The sequence below is a fragment of the Schistosoma haematobium genome, chromosome 1, assembly GCF_000699445.3.
Source record: "Schistosoma haematobium chromosome 1, whole genome shotgun sequence".
Lineage (NCBI taxonomy): Eukaryota > Metazoa > Platyhelminthes > Trematoda > Strigeidida > Schistosomatidae > Schistosoma > Schistosoma haematobium.
The window spans coordinates 32,674,420-32,699,738 of NC_067196.1; the positions used below are offsets into that span (position 1 = coordinate 32,674,420).

Here is a 25,319-nt window from a genome sequence, read left to right on the forward strand (position 1 = left end):
GGACCGGTTTAAAACTATAAGCTGTAAGTCAGACGTCGGCGTTCTTGTTTTGGCATTGGTTTTTGTAATAAGCGATATGAGTCGTTCTTTGCAGTCCGAAATACCGAAGAGGGTTAGCCCCATCTCGGATTTCGGGAAAGATAAAAATAATACTATTAGGTCACACTCCGATGTTATCTGGAAGTGCACTACTTTCAGATTTGTGTAGTAAGGACAGAAGGCCTACGGCCTATGTTATTCCTTTTCTAGTATATTTCTGTGAGTGTCCAGTCTTCTCTTGAAAGAGTCAATTGAAGGTGCGGATACCACTGCTTCAGGCAGCAGGTTCCAAGTATTGATGACTCGGTGTGAAAACCTGTATGCCACGGGTATTTTGTTCGTTCTTGGCTTTTCTACTCGCCTGCTATGTCCTCTGAGGTGTCCCGATCTAGTGGGAAGAAAGAGAGAGAATAAGTTAGGTCCGAAATCATTTCTCAGTATTCTGTACATCAATATTAGATCTCCCCTTAGTCTGCGATAGGACAGAGTAAAGAGGTTCAGTTTTTCAAGCCGCTCTTTATATGATAAACCCCGGAGTTCCGGAATTGCACGCGTAGCTGCCCTCTGTACCTTTTCTAGTATGTCTGAGTCACCTTTTAAACAGGGGCTTGCAGCCTGAACACAGTTCTCTAACTTAGTTCTCACTAAGGATGTGTATAATGTGGTGAACATGGTAGTATCAAGCTTAGTGAATGTCCTTTTTAAAGCCCAGAGGGTTCGAAACCCCTTTACTGCGACCTCCCGGCAATGGGCCGTCGTCTTAAGATCATTGCTCACTGTCACCCCTACGTCCTTATGAGACCGGACTACTGGTAATGACACATCCCCTATGTTGTACGTATTAACCTTTGAATCCCCCAAGTGCGTGTAGACACACTTTTCCGAGTTGATAGGCATTAGCCACTCTTTAAACCAGTTTATCATATTATTTAAGTCCCCCTGAAGAGTAAATGCGTCTTTCTCTCCAGTTATTACTCGCCAAATTTTTACATCGTCAGCGTATAATAACATTGGAGACTGTACTATACTTGTAAGATCATTAACGTACATTATAAAAAGTAAAGGACCTAGGACGGAACCTTGGGGTACTCCACTAAGTACTGGTCTCCAGATGGAGCACTTGGAATTTATTCTTACTTTTTGCCTACGACCTACTAGGAAATCCTTAATCCATTTTAAAAGAGGTCCGGCAATACCAAGGTTTGCCAACTTCAATAGCAGTCTATTAGTTGGCACCTTGTCAAAAGCCTTACTGAAGTCTATGTAGACAACATCCACTGAGTTTCCGTTGTCTAGCGCATTAATCCAGAGCTCCCTAGCTATAAGGAGGTTCGTTGTACAGGATAGACCCTTTCTAAAACCATGTTGTGCCATGTTCAGCAAGTTATTGGTTTCCATAAGTGCTGTTATGGTCCGTTTGATTATCCTTTCCAGTATTTTAATTACAACACTGGTGAGGCTTACGGGTCTGTAATTTGATGGAACTTGTCGTAGACCAGTTTTATGTATGGGAGTGACGATTGCGTCCTTCCAGTCCATAGGTAACACACCTTGGTCAAGTGACATTTTGAATATCACAGTCAGTGGGGCTGCGATATATTCGGCAATATGTCTCAAGATTTTAGGGTGTAGTTCATCTGGTCCTGTTGACTTCTCCATGTTTAGGGTGCTAAGAGCCTTAAGCACATCGTTTTGGTCGAAGTCCACGGTGAGCAGCTGGTTTGTTGACTCTGTAATTGGGTCTGGTTCTTTCTCTAGAGGAGGTCCCTGAGTGAAAACTGCCCTAAAGTAGTCAGCCATAACCTCAGCTTTTTCCTGATCTTCCTCTATCATTTCAGATTCACTTCCTACTTTAATTAGGTTGGGAATCCAGTGATGAATCCTTGTTCTGTAGTTTATGTACGAGAATATCCTCTTGGGCTGCTTGAATGCAGATTCTGCCAGCTGTATTTCATATTTTCTTTGCGCTTCCCGAATTTTAGTTATACACTCGTTTCTTATCGATCTGTAGTGTTCCATCGTACCTGCTGTGCCAAGGCGGATGGCAACATCCCAGCATTTCTTCTTTTGTCTTAGTAAGCGTCGAATATCTCGCTCTAACCAGGGATGTCCGTGCTTCTTTTTCTTTGGGACAGTCCAGGGTATATATGGTTGAGTTACCCGATTGTATAACTGCCTGAATAGAGTCCATGCCTCTTGTACTGATGCCTTTGAGTCAATTTCCCAGTTCTCAGCCGATGCTGCGGAGTTAATTGCCTGCATATCTGCCTTCCATATGTTAGGACGGGCCGGCGCAATTGTTTGAGAAGCAATTTCAGCCATGAATTTGAATAAGATGACTGCATGGTCACTTCTCCCAAGTGGTGGGAGAAAAGCCGTTTGACCAACGTCATCACCGTGTGTGAAGACTAAATCTAAAAGAGAGGAAGAGTTTCTTAAGTCGTATCTTGTGGGATCTCTAATGTGTTGGAATAATGCTAGTCCAATCGAGATTTCTAACAGTTTGGAGTCGAACGACGATATAGATGACTCTACTTCTAAGTTAACCCAGTTTATATATGGTGCATTAAAGTCGCCTACTACAAGGCTTTTACCGTTGTTACACCAGAACGTAAGTTTACTGAGGAGAAAATCATCTGCTACACATTCTGGACTGCGATAAACCACAACTAATTCAATATCTTGCCTTCGGCATTTCAACTTACATCTCACCAGTTCACATGTCCCTGAAACATGTGCTACTGTCTCAGCTAATCTTATGGTTAGGGTACTTTTCGTGTACACAATAACCCCGCCTCCCCTTCGGTTTAATCTATCAGCCCTACTGGTTATGAAACCAGTCAATTGGATTTCACTATCTAATACTTCTGACGTTAACCAAGTTTCCGAGACAGCGATAACGTCCGGTTTTTCTTTATCCACCACTGACTTCAGCTCCGCCATTTTATTTAGTAGGCTGCGAGCATTTGTGTAGCACACTTTTAAGTCTGTGGAGAGCTTTCTCTTGCCACCCAGAGTGGCTTGGGGATCGTTTTGCTCCGAACTTTTACAATCTGAAAACCCTTAAGAACGAGGTTTCTTTCACCGTTTCGGCGACGCTCGTTTATTTCCACTTCTGCAGCTCTTCTCTTAATACGATCAGCTAGGCTGAGGTCCTCACGGACATATATTCCGGATCCAATCAGTTTACGTGAATTACTTAGAACCAGGTTCCTTTCTTCAACCGTGTTGAATGTAACCTTTAGGAGGCGGTTTTTATGAGGACTTTCGGAATCCACCTTTTTTCCTATTCTATAAAGCTTACAAATACTAACTCCTGAAACTGTATCTGGGAGTAGTCTACTTAATGATGTCTTAATATGATTGAGATCATGTTCAAATCTTGCCTTTGGTTCAGTGTCTGAAGATTTTCTTATCTTATGAAAAATGACTGATCTCTCAGAGAGATCTGTCTTTTCACGCGGTGAGGATTTTTCTTCTGATAAAGTCCCTTCCAATGTCTTGCTGACCAGCTGCGTTTTGCCTACAGCCTTTTTCTTATTTTTTTTCTTCTTACCGAAGTCCATTTGTCACCACTCAGAGCAGCCACACCTGGACTATGTGGAACGGTGACAGTTTTATCCGGATCTTCTATTTCGACTAGAGGTGTATGACTGCCGATGTCAATATCAAGCGACACTTCATTTCTCGTTAATGTCAACGGAGATTTCACGTTCCCGTCAACCGCAGTCAGGTGTTTAATGGGTCCAGTAGCAGCACTTACTACACTGACACATTCTTCATCGTCAGTGCTCCTGTTATCAATGCTTCCGCCATCGTTTTTCTTGCAGGCCAAAGCCAATAGGCCCATAGCCTCCTGTATTAGTACCTTTGTGGCACCTTCACCGTTAAATATTGAAATAACTTCCAAAAGGTGCATAAAGAAGAAAAACCCCGTCATGAGTTTGAAAGATATCCTGTTTGGTGGCACTTTTGAAGCGTACTTTCATATATTTAAGCATATATCCTCGAAACACTTTCAGGTTTTAGTATGTGATTCGTGTTTCTTCAACTAAGTGAACTCATATTGAATGCTTCATGGTTACATATTATTATTATTATTATTATTATTATTATTATTATTATTATTATTATTATTATTATTATTATTATTATTATTGGGACAAATATCGGTACAAAGAGGCACCGAATACATATGCGCCACACAAGTCACTTGATTTGTGTGTGGGCTGTGATACTGCTCGGGTGCCCAAACCGAAGCAGGATGATTACATCTAGATAATACATTAGTCATTCGCATGTCTGATACTCTAGTTTATTGGGATTTAATAATCAGCAGTCAAGACAGTCTTTTGTTCGTATTCTGTCATGTAATCAAATTTTCCAACCTGAGTTTTACAGAATTATTACAGAAATTCGCTTAAAAGGAGGGAATATTCTCAACGTTTGAAATTGGTATAAAGAATCAATGACTCCTACATCCATTTTTTGCCTTAGTCCTACCTTGTATCATCGATTTCTAAATATTTGTGCACAGTGTAGTCTAGTCTGGTTTTATTGTACTGTAACTAAATGCCCAACTGTTTAGAGAACGCCCAAGTTTTAGGACAGTAAATTGGACACTATTAACAACTAACAGGGTCTTTTATGATTCTGAGTACGGGTGTGTGTCTTTATTTTTTTCTAAGTTAGTTGTATTTCTGTCGGAAGTTGTTGTTTGTAGCGCTATGATCAATTGTCATCAACAACCTGTTCAACGTTGGTAAAATGCTTGAGATAGTGTATCTAATTCTTAACAATGTAGTTTGTAAAAAACTTATTCTTCATCCGGTTTATACAGATTTGTTTCATTTCGCTCACTGGATATATGCAATCTGAACGTATTGGGTTCACTAGTGATATTCGTTTTTTTCAACTAATCTTGTACCTATAACTGCTCCCTTCTGTTTAGTCCAATTTATTTTGTGTAATCAATACGTCGTTGGTAGGGGTCCGTGTAACTATTGTAACCATTGATTGAAGTCTGTGGGTGATATAACTCAAAATATATCACAGTGGCGTCGGTGTATACACTCTTGCTTTTCGTTTAAACCATGAAGTTAAAATTGTTTTATATCTTTTTTTGGAGAACTGTTTCTTTTTTCCTGTACTATATCCTTATACACAATTTTTCTTTTAAATATTTCTACAATTAAAGTAACTACAATGATTTTGGTGTTCATCTTGTTGTGCTAATGAGGTATGGCAACTTGGACTGATGCATATATGTGCTTAGTTCTACGTCATAGGTGACTGACTGATGGATCGTTATCTTTGTCGTCCAACTATTAATTACGTCATTCAGAAGTATAACGCTTTGCTACAGAAGCTGTTTATCACTTTGATTTCTTTCCAACTTTCCAGTGTAAACAAGTTCCATTGTTCACAATACTAATCCCAACCACTAATATATTTAGCATTCTAACTGTCGACGTTTAATTTTGATGTTGTATGTAAGTTGTCGACTTCATCTTGATATTTTGTCAGTATGTCTCAAAAACAGATCAAGTCCTTTTGGTTGATTTTTTAATTTTCTCTAAATAGGATGTCGGATGATATATGGGAGGAGAGTGCTGTCAAAGGATTTCAATTTGATTTAGAGGAAGCAGATAATACTTCAAGTAGTTTATCACTAAATTCTACCATCATACTTTGTTTAGCGTACTCTCATATTCTCGGTGATAGCATTGGTGAAACATTTTGTGATGAATCAATAACAATAGGTATGAATCTCAATTAGTATCACTGTGATAATCTAAATTTCACCTAACAGACTTTAACAATCAATTTTGTACAATATGCCATAACTTAATCGGTAATGAGATTTACTATGAAAAAGATGCTACGTTCTGTTCAGAGGTTCAAATACAATACAACAGTTCTTTAAATTTTGATCTTTATTGTAACAGGCATGCTGGTTGAAAGCAATTACAATAGCTCTTGATGATTTTGTTGTTGGGGGAATGAGTACATGGCCATTGAGTACTTTTGTTTCACAATCTTCTAAATCAGTTATTTTAAATTTGACTACAAGCACTTTTGATGGAAATTTAATTATAAAGGTTAACATCCGCTTTCGAAATCTATCTATTTCAAATTATCACTTCTTACAGATTGTTAATGAACTTAGGAATTCATTATCAGAAAGCACTTTTGAAAATATTTTGCTAAAAAACCCCGTAGCCGGGTTTCATTTTCTTAACTTCCTTAGAAATACTGGACAGTTAGTAGACTTAAAGAAATATATGAAGTGAGTTAATTTGGGTATAAATAACTTCATTTGTTCAGAATACTAGGTTTTATCAGAGAAAGTGAAGTAAGCTTACCTTGTATCTCAACTTATTTACAAAATGCTTGTTGCTGTAAAGATTTCTAGCTATAGTCAGTTGATGCAAAAGTTGATGAATTTATCGTCGGGTCATGTAGACGAAGTTAATAAACATTTAATGCAGATTGCAGAGTATTTTAAAATATAGTTTTTTTACTAACTTCGCTTAGATCTGAAGTAGCCTCAAATCTTGCTGTTAAAAATATTGTTGAAATCTCTTCTGAATTGGCTGTTATCTTGGATTATCAGAACAGCTATGTATTTATTTCTGTTCACTCGATAATTAGTGTAATTTGTTTATATTAGGAAAGAGAATGGAGTTCATATTACAGTGAACTTCTTATACGTACAAACGCCCGGAAAAACGCTACTACACTCCCTGAGAGTTTGTTGATGCAGCCATTATGCGAAACTCTTGGTGCATTGGCGAGGATGGATCAAAGCATTAAGACCAATAGTCGGGCTGAAACTCTTGGGAAAAAGTTCAAAGCACGTGGTTTTTAAATTTTGATTTGAAGTAGTTACTTTTTGCTCTTAATAATATTAAGCTACTTTATACATATGTATGAGATTTGGTTTTCGTAATTTTTATATGGAATGTTCTAACCAGTCATTATGTTCAGTCGGCATATTTTCTCTTGGTTAGAAAAAACTTACAGGTGTATACTAGTCGGATGATGTAAACAAGAAGAAATATAGGCTTAAATATCTCATAAGCAGTCACTCAAGTATTACGGTCTAACCATAACTGTTATCTTGACATGACGGTAAAATTTGCTAAATATGATAACCAATCATGTTACATTTACTGAGACGTTTGTCTCTTATTCTTTAGCCATGCAAATTATTTAGAGGAAGTTAAAAGCCAAATCATTTTTGAGTTTCTCTAAATCCATAAAGCCAGGGGTTTTGGTGGAGGACAGTCCTTTAAATAAATAAAACACTGATCTACGGAGTCTCACGTCCTGGTGATGGCGTTTTTACCTTATGTCGATCAATCAAACCTGGGACTTATATCAGAATTCAGGAATACAGGTGTACTTGCTAACACTATATTTATTCTTAGATACAACCATGCTACTCGACGTTCATTAGAGTTTGTCGTATGCTTATCACTGGTTGGCATATACAATAATGGATCAGCTTACTAAGATCTCTGAACTCAGACTTATGACCACAATCAAGTTAGCAGTTGTTGATTGTGTGAAGTGATTACTTGAAGTGGTTTCAGAATTGCCCACTTTCTGGATTCATTCTCTTGAAAACCATTTGAGCTGTATGCTAAGACGAAGGTTCCTCAGTCGGGATCCACATAAATTATAGGGCATAGCCTAAAATCAGTCAGCGATCCAGGTACGCTCTTTATCTTTCTCTGAATTTTAGATATTTTGGGATATTATGCCTTTAATTAGTTCCGTTACTTTGATTTTCCACTATTGTTGACCTTGATATATATTCTTTATTGAATCTCGCTTTCTGTGTTAATTTAAAGTGTAGCAAACTAAACCGATAACTTCTTTTCCAGTTCTCATGTTCTTTTACATATAACAAGCCAAATGGTGAATAGCCTCCCACTTACCTTCAATCTAGTATTCTCCTTTGAATGCTGTATGGTAAATATGTTGAGTAGATGCTCTGTCAATTTCTCCACTGTTCGATGCCTATAATTCACGTAGACGTTTCATGCTGACGCTGGTATGCTCTGAAATAACTAATAGTTAGTTAGACTCTTATATCAGTTGTTCACACCAAGATAAAGATGTTTGGATTTCTTTGAATAGTGTGTTCTGGCTATCGGAATTGTCTTCTGATCCTTACATTACTTGTTTTCTACGTCCACATTCAAATTATTTTTGTCATGCGTCATAGGTTTTTTGTTTTCTCTCATCGTGTGGAAATAATTCTTGTTATATATTACTAATAATTAATATCCTTATATTTCAGATATCGGATGAACAGTTTAGATGGTTGTTGATAGAGCCCCTTGTTCAGTCACGAAACTGGGACGATCTGGAATTTATCATGTTAAAAAAGGTAAACTGACTGGTTACATAAATCGACTATAATTTCTAAAGAAATCTTTGTCGCGTCATATGGAGGTTACCATCCCAACTGACCGTCTTATCCTTCATCTCAATTCATTAGGTGTCCCAAACAATGTAAGTCGCTTTGCAGTTATTATTTCATAATATTCACTTGTTCTACAACATGTAATTCTGCAAAGAAAATAAAGAACATTTAAATGACCCAAAACTACAAATGAATTGTCATATATTTTAGTACTATTTTAGAGTAAGTAGATAAAAAGAACAGTACAACTGACATCCATTTTGAGATGCATTTTTAATTCCATCTGCGTTGAGAAGACTATTTATTTTTCATCAGAAATAAATTGTTGTAACTCTAGGTTTGATGTTTACCTACGTGAAATGACGCTTTGTTATGGTACATATGAGACCTAATTGTTACTGGGCTTCTATTAATCTTAGGTTGTTTCTATATCAAGGTTGTAAGTAGTTGATTTGGAACTTTACAGTTATATTGTTGTGGTTGTATCCCCTATTTTAAACCTGGCAGATCAGAAATATATTCCTTAAAAAGGTAGATAATAGCATTGACGAATTGAAAGACTTACATTTTCACTCATTTGCGAACTAGTTTACTGAACACGGCTCAGTTAATGTATTGCGAAATCTTTATAACTTATTAGGAATATCACCACACTCAGAGATGTCTGTTTTTTGTAAATAGCCCCAGATTGATGTTAGTATCCTGTTCAAATCTGTTATCTAATGGTCTGTCACTTAAAACTATATAACACAAATCAATCTTGTTCTCTTTACCTCAAACAACTAACTGTCAGGGGGGCACTATTTAACTATTTGGGGAATCATACCGGAATCTCACATCTTGTGATCGTGTCCTTGACCTTTAATCTCTCATGTATTCTATCATATCTAGTCGGTCTTATTATCCCTCTTTCTAATGGTTATTTATTTTAATTTTTATTGTGAAATGAACTCCATCATTTCCACTCAGTATATTAATGCACACTGATATATAAAACTTGTTCATTAGTTTTCTCGTTTAAATACGGCTTTTTAAAATAAAATTGTCGAAAAAATACTGATTGAACGTCATCTTCAAACATTTTTTTGTTTTATCTGTGATTACGAAAACCTACCATCTTGAGGATATTATTTGCTTTTGAGTTTAGATATGATCAACCAAGGGCTATGAACATGGGTTTACTGTTTGTTAACACTCATCTGTAAACTTTATTTAACTGAGAGTTCCACCCCATTCAGAGACCTTACCAATGAGCTAGCTATCTGATGACTTGATTCTTTTCAGACTAAGTCAAAAAAAAGTCGGTTAGTAGATGGTAATGAATTCAGTGTCTAGTCCTTAGAGGTTGTCGAATTCTAAGATGAGATTTGGTGAAGAAATTCTTCCTAGGGAGTTTCTCAAAACTGTGAATCTGCACAATGATAATCTGTAGTATTTTTGTGGGTAATACTAACAGATTAATAGTATAGCACAAGTTTCTAAAGCTTATAGGTTACATACACAGTAAGAGGTCGGAGTGGTACTGTTTACATACACAATTCGCGCATTCCTGTTTTTACAGAATTGGCTACAGTGATGCCAATAAAAACAAGATCATTGTTTTTAAGTCACCATCAGTTGAGAGAGAAATCCGACCATATTTCAGGCCACGCGTCTTGGGATTTCTGAACCTATAGGAAACAGATTATTTCTACTTTTAACTTCAGTAAATATTTCGACAGCAAGTTACAGTGCCGACCAAAGTACGTTACAAATAAAGTCTATCAGCAAGATTCCAATATGTTACATTAGATATGGCAGTAGATTGAATTCCAGGAATCATGGTTTTTTATTATAGCCTATTTCTTGGATAAGAATAAAATATCTTTCGATAGATTTCCTGATAATGCAATCAGCTCCTCAACTAGTAATACCCCATTTATACACAATCTGGCGCCTAGTGGAGTTCTTACCAGCTGACTCGATAAAGTAGAAAGAACTAATATTGCAGTTGCTGTAGCATACAACCGATTACACTGCTCTAAAGATACTATCTAAGGTTCCTAACTTAGTCAAAGACCCACCAACTACCTGGCTAAAATAATTTCCTATATTTCGAAAAGTCATCTCCTACCTTCATCTCGGTTACAAGTTGCTGATATGCGGTTTCTGTCCTTGCATTTAGGTATAAACCCTCTGAATATGAATGAAGAAATCTTTGAACTTGCAAGCCATTAAAGGTACATATCTAAAGTGTATCGTGTTCACATACACTTCCTGCCACATTGACTACATCTGTTGGATCTAGTTGTTTCGTTTTCTTCTTGTTACACTCAGTGAAACTGGTTGCCCATTACTAATCTGCTTTTGCTCAGTTTTGGAAACTGACAGCTGTTGGTACTCAAATGTAGTCATAATCTAGGTGGTTTTAATTTTTATTCAATTACCTCAACTGGAGTGATTATTTATGAAATATTTAGTTTAGTTTCGATAGAATAGTGAAAAGGCTGTGTCGTAGTATGGTGTTGTCAATATATTGGTTATATCCACATGTCTATGAAAAAAACTGTTCTACATCTGATATCATAGGTAGATCTCCAAATAAACTCGTTCTGAGGAAATTATGTTACCATTCTTAGAACACATAATGATATTCTCTATGATGTTTGTGAAATTAACTGAGTGATACATTTAAGACAATTATAGATTTGTTGAGTCAATGAATTAAGGGTTAATCTCTTACAACGGTATTACTGTTAAGTTACTTCATAATCTGAATTTTCATTTAGTGTTTCTCTTTTTTAGATTATTGAAAGTTACTTGAAATATCTAAGTGATGATGAGTTTATACAGATTGTTATTCGGTTAAATATGGTCGATGAAGCGGTTAAAGTAAGTTAAATTGTTTGTAACAATTTATAACGAACAACCCTTATGGCTACACATTATTCAACGTTAATTACATTTACATTCATTATATAGGGTCCCATCATATAGTCCCATCACAGCCTCTAGTACTTCCAAAAATGGAGTTTTACTTCCCATTAGTGAAACAGTAATTTGGTGGAAGATTTAGAAAGGTCTCCAGTGCATTTAAATTTCTGTACTTAAAAACACAAAAAGCGGAATTAAATGGAATCACAATTGTAGCCTGCAGTACAATATGTTGAAAAGGGCATGTATCAAGCACTATAGTACTCTTATTCTTAACAAGTAGAAATGTAGTGAACGAGAATGCAAGTGGGAACAACCAAATGTGTTTGAATCCAAAATTACAGAATATCTTATCAAAGTCTGAGAACCATACAGAAAGTACTTCATTTGCAAAATGTCCATCAATCGTCTCAGACTTCATTATTCCTTCATTTCCATAACAATCACTCTCGTCCTCTTTCAGATCTTCTCAACCCTCTGCCGCCAGCTATCCCACTTTCGGTTGGTGACATATACTACTCATATCTGTCGACATAAGTAGAACACACTACAGTTACATCCTAAATGTCAGTTCACCTCAAGAAAATTTGTAAGTTATGTCTATCCGGGAGATTAGCTAACTGTGAGTCACTCGCCGGTGTAGAAACACGTAAACTGACAGTCGTCTGTTACATCAATCACGAATTCTTCAGTTGTTTTCTTTTCATTTCGACATTCTAGTTTGTCGTTATAGTTAAGTATACGCGCTCAGAATAATAACTTCTGATCATCAAGTTAGAAAATGTAACAAAGAATTGATATACCAGCCATAATATTATTCCTAGTCCAGTAAATTACCGCACGATTATGATAAAGTACACAACGCACATATCCGGATAGAGCAAATGAACCTTAATTACACTGTTGTTTCACCGTGAAATTCAGTTTGAGATATTCCAAAACGTACCAGTTCTCAAAGCATCTGAATAATGTCTTTTATTTCAGCTCTGCTTGGAAAAGCGAAATATCAACGCTTTGAAGGAACTCATGTCTCAAATACCTGGCAATCATCAAAAGAAGAAAGAAATATCTCACTATCTATCAGTTCCTGTAAGAAATTTTTTTATCCTTATACTTGACGTCGTTAACTAAATGGTAGTAGGTACTGCGGCAAATATGTTTCGTTGGATATTTCGATTATGGTATTGTATCATATCCGAAAAACACGATCCTCACAGAGATAAGCTAGCTTACGTGTAAATTGGCGTTATATAATTCGAACGAGCGAGCAATTAATCGTTTAAAAGTATTTAGAGCATGCGTTTTGAAAGTATCTGGTCAGCCGAAAGCTTTCTTATGCTGGTAGCCGTGAACTTCGGTTTCGAGGCAAGACATTACCTGTGTAACGGTAAAGCTGACCACTATATTTTGACAATTCCGTCTATCAGACCGGGACTCTTTTAGTGTTTGTCAAATATTGGAACTCCAAGGCTAAAGATAAGGTCCTCCAAATAAAGCTAGGAATTTTTAATTTGATCATCACATACATTTATAGACTTGCCAATCACGCTCCTAATTTGGATTCGCTTCACTCACTGTTATATCCAAATGAATACATACCGAAACTTAATATCTTTGGAGTCAATATGAGTCGTTATAAGACATCAAGATATAATGAAGGCTGCTATGCATAATAATAAATTTAAATCGTTCAATTTAAAAAACGGTTTAATTTAGAGAATATTTTCCTGGCATTTTTGTTGTCCGTAAACAGATTTCACATAAAAATTGGTTCTTCATGAACATGTTCCTAGGTCTTTATAATTATTCACCTATTTCTCCAGTGTTTTGCGATTATATCCCACTGACATTCAAATAAACCAACTGATCGGTGCAGCTGACTAACAAACTGGTGATAAATTCACTTGATCATGACTGAGGGTGTTGTGCTAAATTTATGCCAGATGAAATACATTTAAGCAGTTAATTAAACCTTTGGATTACATCACATTTATTTTATTAAAGAAACTAGCATTTGAAACATTTTCTGTTTTCAAAATACGTATAAATAACGCTAGAATAATCATTTTCTTAATTGTAGGTTGCACAGTGGAAAGACTTTGTTTGTAGACAAGCGTTTTGAAACGAACTTTTCATTTTACATTTTTGAGAAACACTGATGAGCTGGATTTTGAGCCTCGACTTTTGTACGCACATATGTATCGTCCCGTTATCAACTGATATAACAAACGAATAATGGTGAATAATCCTTGGGATTCCCGGGTTTCACTTCGATCAGTATGTCTTTGTAATCGTATTATCATAGTTGTAATTCCAAAGATAATGCAAATGATTGTTTTTATCGTGAGAGTTACGAAGATGTTCTCAATTTCGTGGGATAATAATCTAAAAGGCGAGAAAACTACAATATTATTGTGTTAAAAAATATTCAAGATCTACTTGCAATCTTTTGAAAACCGGATAAGTAGTAGTCCTTGTACCATTTTTGAGCAAACATTATGTACAATGACGTACATACAAACGTACTTATATAAGAGATTTGTTTAGAGAAATATAGCGAGAGCCAAGTAAATTCTTAAAGAATGAAATCTAAATGAAACATTAGATTTGTGCGGCTGTCGTTAAATATTCAGATGGAGACCCTTAATGAATTTTCGCCTAGTTAAGGCTGTTACCGGCGGAAGAGCTCTATTTATTACATTCTACTGGCGGATAGCGAGGCAAGTTTAGTGAAATAAATATTGGACTTACGGACATAATTTTAAAGATAGTTTTCAGTGTTCGTTTTAATATAAAACGAAGTCAACGAACATTTAGTTAGCATTCTCGATATTTCGATCATTTTTTCATTCTTGTGCAGATACTTTAACAATAAACACAGCAGTTGGACCTTTTTGCCATGTAGTAAACACTAAACGAGAACAGAGCTCATAAACAACGAGTGATATCGAGAAGCAAAAGAGCTGGTACTAAACCTCAATATTCAAAGGAAGATAAAAAAAGTGAACAAAACCTGTGGGAATGAGATTGGTTTATTCCTGCTTTGAACATAGATTATTATGTTAGCAGACTTAAGTGGTGGAGGATTGCAGTACGTGATATCACTCAAGAAATTACTTGAGCTATATGCACAGCAACGCAGTGAAAATCAATAGAAGTTTCCGTGTCTGTAGAGGTTAGGCTAGCCACTAATTTATCACAGTTGAGTCTCTCAAGAACTGTATAGTAGCTAGTCAATCATATATAGCGTAAGACCTAGCATATACTTATTGGTCAAATTTGTTGCACTGATAGGAAGATGAATACCAAGAAAATAAAGTAATAACAGTAACATCAATTATAACAGAAAGCTTAGAAGCCTTATTTGGTTTGGAAAATCAGTGTGTTGACCTAATTAAGTGATCGAGTAGATACTTCAGGAAATTGACGCACTACTGTTTTGGTTCTTTAATTAACTTTCGTCGCAAGAACCATTGACTAAATACCGTCTTCTGACAGATTAATACGATTAGTTATTTGTAGTGAAGAAAGTCTGTGTAACAACACCAGAAAATATTTGATTCATACATCTGCAGTCAGGTCTACAACGTACTTTGCTATTTCAGGATTTCTGAGTCTTGACTAGAAATCGAATGAATACGGAAGCTAATAGTTTACACATGATGTGACTTTCGTTTGTAGCGATCTAAAAAGGATTTCCGTTCTTTTCATAAAGTAGGACAATGAGGGCCGGTAACTTGCCCCTCGATTATCCAATATCAACCTATCTCTCTAAGAAAAATGTGCCATCACTTTAAGAGATTTTCTGGAAGTAAGATGTCAAGACTTTTTGAGTTACCTTGCCTTAAGGTTATTATAGATGTAACATCGTTTCGAATAAAAGAAATTACTAAAGTTTCAATTGGGCTTTTTGTTGGTATTCGGAAAATAACAAAAAGACGATTGAAATATTTCTCTTTGTTTGGAAGTATATTGATAATCCGTCCTTCGTACGGATAGCTCCAGAGAGACGATTTTTATTCTACGTCTCTTTGATGAGTAAAGAACGGCTCAATCTCACTTTATTAACTTTCATTAACGACGTTTAAGAAAACAACCTTAGTCATCTGTGCATTTGCGTTTTCTTCGATTATTGTTGTCTTTGGAAACCACTGAAATGAGTTCATAAGACGTTACTGAAGCACCATAACCATTATTATTCTATGTGTTATTAAAGACGTCACCATTGTTTATATAACTGACTAAAGATTATCCCAATTTATGTCGAATTAAAAATCCCATTTATAATCAATTAAATTCTTAGGTAGTACCTCCTGAAATATATTTTTAAGATAGAAAAATTGTTGAGGGACCAGGTTTTATAGCAGATAAGATGAAATTAAGTGCTACTGGTGTGGAAGGTAGGTACTTGCTAGTCGTTTACATTGAAATGATATCTCGTTCAAAAATTCGGGGAATCTTATCGACCTGGAAGTGTAACACCGGAACCCAAGGGACAACTAGATGTGGCCAGTCACGTACGACTCTTTTATATGTTGTTTTAGTTCTTCATTTTTTAAGTCTTACCATCGGTACCAAAAATGTTTAGATTAAGGAGGTAAACTGTTTTAAAAGTCCGTTTTTATTACTTCTTGCGTTTTATTCAAAGTGACGGTAATTCTCCGGAATAATCTTAATACCACTACACATCAGTACGTTTACCTGCATGACTTCGGCCAACATTAATCCAACTTCCTTTTCAGGTTCCTCAAGAAATACCCTTCCACGGTGTAGGCAGCCGGGAAGTGACATCAGCCCTCATACCCGTAATAGCACACGAGATCAAGTTGGTCACACTCAAATCCTTCCTACACCTCTTAAAACCATTCTTATCTCCCCGACTAACCCTTCTCACGACCTTGGGTTTGTTGCTTTTAGTCTTACCGCTCTTCAAACGACTTGTCTAACATGGTAGGACCTTGAGGAACGGTTGTTCCAGCCAGTACAACTCGGTTGCTTCATCTCGATAGGCAAGCCCGACCACCACGTCAAGGTAGCAACAACGGTCGGGTATGGACCAGATATTCACACTACGTCAGGTTCTAGAACACAGACATACATTCAGACGCCCCACAATCGTAGTATTTCTTGACCTTAAGGCGGAATTCGACTCTGTTGATCGTAAGGTTCTATGGCAATGTTTGTCACTGAAAGAAGTACATTAACCTTGTAAAGGCTCTCTACTCGAGCACAACTGGTAGAGTGAGAGCTTATGGCGAACTGTCATCAGAATTGATTACCTCAAGTGGTGTTCGTCAGGGATGCCCACTCTCTCCATTCTTGTTCAACTTTGTCGTCGACGTACTTTTGGAGGTAACACTTTCCTCGTCTAGATTTCCAGGGGTTGAACTTCTACCGGGAGCTTCACTTGTTGACTTAGAATATGCTGATGACATAGTTCGATTTGGTGAAGACGCTGACAAAATGCAGAGTCTTCTGACCACTCTAAGCAACAATGCAAGCGTGTTCGGAATGCGATTCTCCCCCTCGAAATGCAAAATGTTGCTTCAGGATTGGGTTGCATCGACACCCAAACTAATGATAGAAAGTGATGTAATTGAGCGCGTCGATCGCTTCACTTATCTTGCAAGTCTCATCAGCTCTTGTGGTCTGGTGTGTGACGAAATCTCACCACGGATACAGAAGGCTCGACTAGCTTTTGCCAACATGCGTCATTTATGGCGTATTTATTTATTTATTTGAACACATAAATATTGGTACAAGAGAGCGCCAATATATATGCACCACACAAAACAATGAGAATGCGAAGAGAAAGAAAGAAAAAGGTAAGGAGCGTGAGAAAAAGAACGATAACGAAGAGGTTGGTGTAAGGTAGTGTGGTAATAATAATTGTAATAATGAGGGGACGGAAAGGTACAATCAGAAGAAATCTTTCAGTTAAGGGAGAGACAACCACTTTTTATAAAGAAAGTAAAAAAGGTTACAGCACGATAGCCACTGGCTTCTATTCTGAGCCATATCTGATAACGTCTCTAGACACTGTGTAGCACCATCTCTCGGAACCCAGCTAGGGAGTCGTGAAGGACCGACAGAAGCCAGCCCTATGCAGCTTTCTTTCATACCACGACACCATGTCATACACTGACCACCTCTCCGCTTTCTCCAACCAGTCCCAGAGTCGGCAAATAATGCACGACGTGGAATTCTCTGGGACGACATTCGTAGAACATGTCCAAGCCACCGAAGTCGGTGTTTCAAGATGGTGACATCGATTGCATTATCATCTCTGTGCCCGAACACACGATGCCGAACCTCTGCATTACTGACATGGTGTTGCCAATGGACGTCAGCAATCCTTCGGAGACAGCGATGATCGAACACAGAAAGTCGTCTAACGTCCTCAACTCGGAGAGGCCAGGTTTCACAAGCATAGAGCAGAACTGATCTCACCGACGCGTTGTAGATCCGACCGTTTTCAGCCAGACTAACATCACGAAGGCGCCAAAGATGGCCCAGATTGGCATAAAACGCTCTGGCTTTCACTGTATGTGAATTGATCTCATCACTCACGCCACCACCAGCACTTATGCAGCTACCCAGATACACGAACTTCTCAACTACTTCTATCTGCTCACCATTCAGAGTGAGTACAGGATTAGAATCCTTCCAGTCTTGTAGAATTACTTTGCACTTAGAAGATGCAAGGTACATACCATACCTACGGACACTGATTGCCAACTGATTAAGTGCGGATTGCATGACTTGGGCATTATCGCACAGTAAGACAATATCATCCGCATACTCAAGGTCGAGAAGTCTTTCTCCAGGCAACAGATCCACACCACCATTACTTACATCCATCAGAGCTGTTTCCAGAATGTCATCGATGGCAAAGTTGAAGAGGAATGGTGAGATTGGGCAACCCCACTGCTCGAATGGAACAATGGAGAGAGGTGGTTGTATGCCCTCATTCTACCTGAAGTGTTTGTATATAGGGCCTTTAAGATGTTAATAAACTTCTCAGGCACACCCTTCTTCAATAGACAATCCCAGAGAACAGTCCTGTCCAACGAATCGAAGGCAGCCCTGATGTCAAGGAACACTACGATTGTTGGCCTGTGATAAGTATGACGGTGTTCTGAAATTTGTTGGAGGGTGAAGATATGATCAATACATTCTCGACCAGAACGAAACCCAGCCTGCTCCTCGCGAGTCAGTCTTTCTCGGGTTTTGAACAACCTACGAAGTATGATGGAAGCCAATAGTTTGGACGCAATCGGAAGTAGACTTATCCCCCGATAGTTGTTACAGGAACGACGTGAACCCTTTTTAAAGATAGGGACAACTATCGACTCATTCCATGACGTTGGTACACTCTCTAGTTCCCAAACCTTTGTAAACAACGTCGTCAATTCCTTAGTCAGAGAGTCACCACCATCTTTAAAAAGAGCTGGAGGTAAGTCATCTGGGCCAGGTGATTTGTAACGCGTCAAGATTTGGAGTTCCTTGCGGACTTCCGCCTCATTTGGTGGATCAGTCGTCACCGGCCATGGAGGGCAGGACAGTCTGACGGATGTTGCCGGAGCAGCAGGCCAGTTGAACTGCCCTTCGAAAAATTCTGCACATCGTCCAAAACGTAGGCGAGATATCCGTCTATCAACTAAAGGACGTGTTTACTGCGCAGCAGTTCGTTCCGTCCTACTTTATGGCAGTGAAACATGGCCGGTAAGAGTAGAGGATGTCCGTAGGTTACTAGTATTTGATCATAGGTGTCTTCGAAATATTGCTCGTATATCCTGGGACCATCGAGTAAGTAATGCAGTTGTTAGGAAACGGTTACTAGGTAAGGATGGCAAATCGATTGATGAAGTGGTGAAACTTCATCAGTTAAGATGGCTGGGACACGTGGTATGTATGCCCAACGACCGACTGCCTCGTTGTGCGATGTTCAGTGGTAAAGAAGTAGGTTGGAAGAAAGTTAGGGGTGGCCAGACCAAAACATGGCACAAGTTCATGAAGTCACTGACAAGTGGACTAGGTCAAATCGGTAGGTGTAAACTACCTGGTTGGGGACCGCGAGATGATAGCAACCGATGGTTAGAGACCCTGAATGACATGGCTCAAAATCGTTTGCAATGGCGCAGGTGCATCCACTCTTTGTGTTCTCCCAAATTCTAATCTTCTGAATTCTTCATATCCCTTTTTTCTCTTTCCAAATCTATTGGACTGTATTATACTCCTTGAATAACATCTTCAAACCCTATTTTTCTGATAACAGTTTATACTCTTACCATCTCTACCACTACGGAATTTGAATCGACAACTGGATCTCCGTGCTAATGGGGTGTGGCAACTCGAACTGATGTGCGTACGTACGAAGTTCTACGTTGTTACTGACTGACTGTATGACTTCGCTCTCGAATCCTAATTAGCTGCTTTAGCTTTTGTCTAAGACGTTAGGGTCTTGATAAATAACTGCTATAGTCTATAAGGATTGATCTTGGCTGTTACGGTATTGGAAACCAAATACTGCATCGAGGGAGCACTTATAGTTGTCTGGACTTCTCAGTTTACAGTTAAAACTTCGAATTGACTTGTGACAAATGGTTAGCTTTGAACTGTAATTAGATGTTGCGAAACGATTTAACATTTCAGAGTAGTAGCACAAGGTTCTCGTGTTGTGTTGGAAAACTAATAAATGAAATCTTGGCACTACTGCGATTACATTTTAAACTTACACTCAAAATACTTTTGAATATTTAACTAATTTGTACAGTTAAAGAGCACATGTGTGATGACTAAAGAAACTACTTGACGAAATATGACTAGATTTAGTGATACTGAACATTAGTAACAATCTGCAATCAAATGCAAAGTTTCGCTGAATTACATATCTTAGGCTTAAGATTGTTTTTTGTGACCCGCTAGTTTAAACTGTCAGTTTTAATTACGAGATACCAGGTAAGAATTGAACGTATTAAGGTTCTTGGTTTCTAATATTGTGCAGGACAACCAGTTCGGACAGTAAATTCCGTACGAGAATAAAGACTTAGTTAATTATAAATACACAATGAAGTGAAAGTAAGGATAGACTGAAGCATAAAGATGTTTGGGTTTAGGTTTCGAAAAAGCCTCATTTAACTGTACGAATTCTGTGTTAATTTTCAGTAAAGGATAATGACAGTGAGTCATTAAGTTTTATTTATTTATTTGAACACATAGATATTGGTACAAGGGGACACCAAATACATATGCGCCACACAAATCTCTTCTGATTTGTGTGAGGGCTGTGATACTGCCTGAGTGCCCAAACTGGAGCAGGGAGTCAGTAAGTTACGATACATGGAAATGCTAACGAGGTTTACTTCAGCCGAATACTACACAGATTGTCAGAAATGGATATATTTTACTGAGGCAAATTAATTAAGGAGAATCCAAGTATATGGTCAAGATAACTAGAACTATCTCTAGCAGACAATCTGTTAAATATCATATGTATAAACAGTGAGAGGTTCCATAGTTTATTGATCAACAATCACTCGTAGATTGATGGTTTTCAAATTGGTAGTATACTCTTGATTTACTAGTTTGCAGTTGTCCATTGCTACCATATATCTTCCTTCATAGCTTGTCTTCGAATTTATATAACTAAGTATATTAGCTTATTGATACTTCTGTGGGACGGAAATTTACTGCAGATCTTTCGTGAGAAGTAGAATGTATTCGATATATTTGTCAAACTGAAGGATAAACTGTTATGACATTAGGTCTCTATATGTGAAAAGAGAAGACTCGGAATATTTCGTACCCACTTATCACGAAATACGAAAGAAATACATAGCTGATGTGTATTCAAGATTTAACTAACCAGAAACTAGACTAGTGGAACTTGGGTAAATGCATGTCGACTTGGTCTTTGTGATAAATGCCACCTTTAGAGGCACTGACAAATTAAACATGTTTCACTTGAGACAATAAAATTTGATAGGCATGGAGTGTTGGCCTTGCTATGCAACACTACTAGGTTTAACTTCATCTACCAAACTATCCTACTTCCTTTTACACATACAGCAGTGCATAAAGCTGTGATTCTAATTTGACGACAGTTAAGGATTATATGATTGCAGCTCACACCATTTAACTATCTGAATAAGTAAACTGATGTACAAATAATGGGAAGTGAACCACTTGTCGGACAAAAAGCTAATCGACTGTTATGTTTGATATCTAGCAAGTGGCATTCCAGTTCATATTATTCTTGGCACAATAAGTAACGGCCAAAGAACCAACTAGTTAGTCACTATATTCTACATACAAACAAGATTTCAAAAAATGTGATTGCAAAGATGTACATTAAGTTTAAGAGTGAACTTACGCATAGAGTATACTTTTAGCTGGCCCCGCTATAACGGTGAGAAGGCCCAATAGAGTGCTCCAAGTAGGGCCTGAGCGACGTGACAGTAACCAAACAGAATAAAACATCACAAATGTATCAACCTAAAAGAATCGAACAGGATTATATGCATTCTTACCAAATCTAAGTTTGCTTCGTAACTCAAACACAAATATTTCCAGTCGAATTCTAGTCCACGCGTGCCAACCCAAATCGGGACATATCTGATGGCATTAATTAAGGGTTTGAAAGCTCACCTTGTGGCTACTAATGAAGCGATCGACCAGCCTACACTGGATGCTACTACATTGAACTCACTTCTACAAAGTGATCCACGTACAATCATAGTGATTACTATTATCTCCAATACTATACCAAAAACATCCTGAAACGATTATTGAAATAAACAAGCATACAAATGTCATAGAATCTCCCTTAGGTAAATAGGTATGAGGAGCTAAGGTGACCAGAAAAAACTTCAAAATTTGTGTAAGTGCGTACACGCATGCAATTTTGCAACAGGGCCAAAAAGCATCATTTTCTGGTCTAAAAGGTGCCATAATGAATGGAATTTAACCTACATCCCACTAGACTTGTATACCAGCAAATGAGGACCAGTAGCCAACACTAGACAGTTTGCTAAGTGAAATAAACCCATGATTTACACTGCCATGCTCATTTTATAGTTTCTCTTACCGTTAATGGGTTCGCTTTAAGAAAGAGTGGGAATGGAATAGCAGATAAGAGATGGCCAATTGAGATATTTTCTCTGTTAGAAGAATTTCTTTAAAAAAAAGACAATTTGTGGAGCTTACGAAATTCCAAGAAGAGTGAGTACTAGAGGCAGAATAAAATGGAGTTAAAGCTGCACAGCGTCTCGGTACGTTGTAACGTTCTGTTTTGTCTCAGCGTCGTCTACAAATTTGCGGACCTGTTGAACATGTAATCCATCGAGTCTTAACTCTGGTTCAGATACTCAACCAATTATTTACCTCAGTACTATGTGTCTGTGTGATCAGACAGCTTTAATAACAATATAAAGAGATATTTATCTCTTCCGACGGTGCAAATTTAATCGAATAATACCTTATCAACTAATAATTTAGAGTACCAAATGAACTAAATTGAATTTCAAATATTCTATTGGAAGCCTCTTCAGCATCTTTTCTTACTGTTTTACTTGGTAGACGGCTACACATCTTGCTGATTTTAACAACGGAAAAGATCACACGAACTTTTGTACTACAATATCTGTTCTTTCTTCAGTGTAGCACATTAATAAAGCATTTTGGGACGCTTTCAGATTGAGTGAAATTATGAATATCATGATAAATCAAGATCATTCTTAACAGTTCTCCTGTGCTCCATGGATCACAAATTTAGGGTTCCTAACATGGTTCAAACATTCATATGTTTGTAAACCGTATAGTAGAAGCTGTCACCTTGCGGTCCTCTGCAGGAGGGATCCTAGACTCTTCCAGACAGAATGAGTATATACAGTATGGAGAATAGAAATGTTAGTGAATTAACAAAAATTACTGCCCTTAGTCTTCAATAATCTGTCGGGTTTCCTATATATAGACTCCTAGGGAATTTTTTGAACCATTTCGATCGGCAGCGAATTCCAGAAATTAACAACTTGCAAAAGGTAGGCATTCTGAGTGATGTCCATGAATATTTCGGATAGTGCGTGCATTTAAAAGATACCTTTCCGATGCATTCCAGAATATTCACATCCCTTTTTAGTGAACGAGGAAATACCATATTTACATAATCTTAATGAGTCCAGATAAATCCATGAAGAGCAGTTATCTCTATTATCAAATTGGCCAAAAGTACACTTTAGTTGTCAGTATAAGGTTTGCTCTGATGGCATTAATATCACAGAAGGACTAATGGAGTCAATTAGAACTGACGTTCGGTAGTTAGTTTATTTACCATTTGCATTTCTTTCATTAATTGTCATAATTGATCCAATTACTGTGATTGACTGTGAAATATTTATGCGAAGAACATGACCTTGGATCTTTCTTCCTTGTTTTTAAGATTCCCCGTAGCATGACACACTGATTATCACTCACAAATACGCCGCTGCATACACATAATTCTTTTTCTCAATTACCTGTTGTTATGATAACCGAACTCTAGTATATTTGCTATCCACGTTAACAGACCACCGTGATGTTCTCGTTATGTGTTTTATCTTGATATACATCTTGAGTTATGACATATATGAATTGAAATTATCAACTATTTATGATGGTGGATTATCAGACCAAACGGAACTCGAACACGCCAATTTCTGACGATTTATGTAACATCTTGTATATTCTTATTGTGTATATTTTATATTTAGCAAATTAATTTTGGACGTAATAGCTTTGTTGTTATTTTCGGAAGTGTTATGTTTTTGATCCAACACTGACTTTAGACCATAAAATATTAAGACACGTAGGTTTTTTCGAAACAGTAGACTCGTAGAAGGGAATATCCTACATGGCATTTGCAGTTTGCAACATATCGCATATAGACCACTCCACATTTTGAATCCCATTGTAATCCATCTAATCTCGCATTCAACTCTCCTTCATATCTCCAAAGCGAAACATCATCAGTGAAAAGTAATAACTCAAACAATTATTTTCAAGGGACATCATTTACATAAGTTGAAAAGAAAGAGGGTATGTGTATTTAACTTTGGTGGACCCCACCGGTTAATCCCGAAGTTTTAGGAAATATGAAGTCCACTCAGACCTTAAAGGGTAGATTATTTAGATTGTTTGTAAACCAATCTGTCGATAGTTGCTTAGTACTTGTCAGCTTGAACTTGCTGATAAAATATGTATGATTGACCCTACACAAAGCTTTTGAGAGATCGACGTATATGACATATACCTTATTCTAGCAATCGAGGATGGTTGTTCGTTTATCTTCTTCAGTCATCAGACCGACGACACAGAAGTGGCTCTACCTGGAACCTTGTTTCCAAATGAACAGAAATTTTTGGACAACAGTTGATCGCGTTTATTATTGTATACCACAGATTATATAACCTTTAGGTATAATAATAATGGTATATTTCTGCCAGTGCAGGTACACGCCATTTTTACAGTCATGATCTACAAATTACAACATTACTTTGCATGTGGTATGCTTCCCAAGTAGGGTCGTTAAGTAGATAAAATCAGTAAAAGTGAGTAACAGTATATTTGTGCAGATGTATTGGAGCTTTATTTCATTAGATCTGTTCTTCAGTATTACGCAGATTACATACTTTAAAATATTTCCCAAAGTGGCATCGTGTCCGCAGTACACATCAGATCTAAGCTCGGTATATTTGGGTTAGAATCCTGATCGTGCTAAGTATTTGTGTGATATAAATTTTTAAGTTTCTAGTTGTTATAAAGCGGATTAGTTGGGCCTTTTGTGTGAACTATGACCTTGAGAGAACGCGCACATCGAGTTTGTTCCAGGCGTCAGAGGCTCCATAGCTGTGCCTTGAGGGCAAGATTCCGGTACAAAGAGAAATAAAAGAGC

General features: G+C 37.4%; 2 protein-coding genes across 4 annotated transcripts; one reads left to right on the top strand and one right to left on the bottom strand.

Annotated features, from left to right (window-relative positions):
- Window positions 1-13,742, top strand: MS3_00020004 (uncharacterized protein). The gene is made up of 15 exons (XM_051219620.1): window positions 1-23; window positions 5,623-5,699; window positions 5,739-5,801; window positions 5,852-5,937; window positions 5,988-6,140; window positions 6,192-6,328; window positions 6,367-6,394; window positions 6,447-6,538; window positions 6,577-6,664; window positions 6,713-6,895; window positions 8,351-8,440; window positions 8,482-8,565; window positions 11,261-11,347; window positions 12,374-12,478; window positions 13,470-13,742. The coding sequence occupies exons 2-15, from the start codon at window positions 5,624-5,626 to the stop codon at window positions 13,509-13,511; spliced, it is 1,314 nt and encodes a 437-aa protein (XP_051073758.1). The 5' UTR covers window positions 1-23; window position 5,623; the 3' UTR covers window positions 13,512-13,742.
- On the bottom strand, window positions 13,363-22,698 carry MS3_00007817 (uncharacterized protein). Of its 3 annotated transcripts, XM_051216160.1 has the most exons (8): window positions 22,598-22,698; window positions 22,479-22,551; window positions 22,364-22,421; window positions 22,199-22,328; window positions 22,040-22,167; window positions 21,922-22,006; window positions 21,765-21,886; window positions 13,363-13,774 (listed from the first exon to the last, which is right to left on the bottom strand). In XM_051216160.1, exons 4-8 carry the CDS (start codon window positions 22,205-22,207, stop codon window positions 13,522-13,524), a joined length of 597 nt encoding a protein of 198 aa, XP_051073761.1. In that variant the 5' UTR covers window positions 22,208-22,328; window positions 22,364-22,421; window positions 22,479-22,551; window positions 22,598-22,698; the 3' UTR covers window positions 13,363-13,521. The 3 variants fall into 3 exon arrangements, with proteins under 3 accessions (XP_051073761.1, XP_051073760.1, XP_051073759.1); XM_051216159.1 differs by having other exon boundaries at window positions 22,364-22,551; XM_051216158.1 differs by having other exon boundaries at window positions 21,922-22,328; window positions 22,364-22,551.
- Window positions 22,699-25,319: the final 2,621 nt, after the last annotated feature.

Bases quoted from the DNA above. Each gene is read 5' to 3' on its own strand.
- MS3_00020004 (XM_051219620.1), top strand. From the start codon at position 5,624: ATGTCGGATGATATATGGGAGGAGAGTGCTGTCAAAGGATTTCAATTT. The intron at 5,802-5,851 runs GTATGAATCTCA...TTCACCTAACAG, and splicing joins TGATGAATCAATAACAATAG to ACTTTAACAATCAATTTTGT. The intron at 8,566-11,260 runs GTAAGTCGCTTT...TCTCTTTTTTAG, and splicing joins CATTAGGTGTCCCAAACAAT to ATTATTGAAAGTTACTTGAA.
- MS3_00007817 (XM_051216159.1), bottom strand. From the start codon at position 22,440: ATGGGTTTATTTCACTTAGCAAACTGTCTAGTGTTGGCTACTGGTCCT. The intron at 22,329-22,363 runs GTAGGTTAAATT...GGCACCTTTTAG, and splicing joins GTATACAAGTCTAGTGGGAT to ACCAGAAAATGATGCTTTTT. The intron at 22,007-22,039 runs GTGAGCTTTCAA...TAATGCCATCAG, and splicing joins GCTTCATTAGTAGCCACAAG to ATATGTCCCGATTTGGGTTG.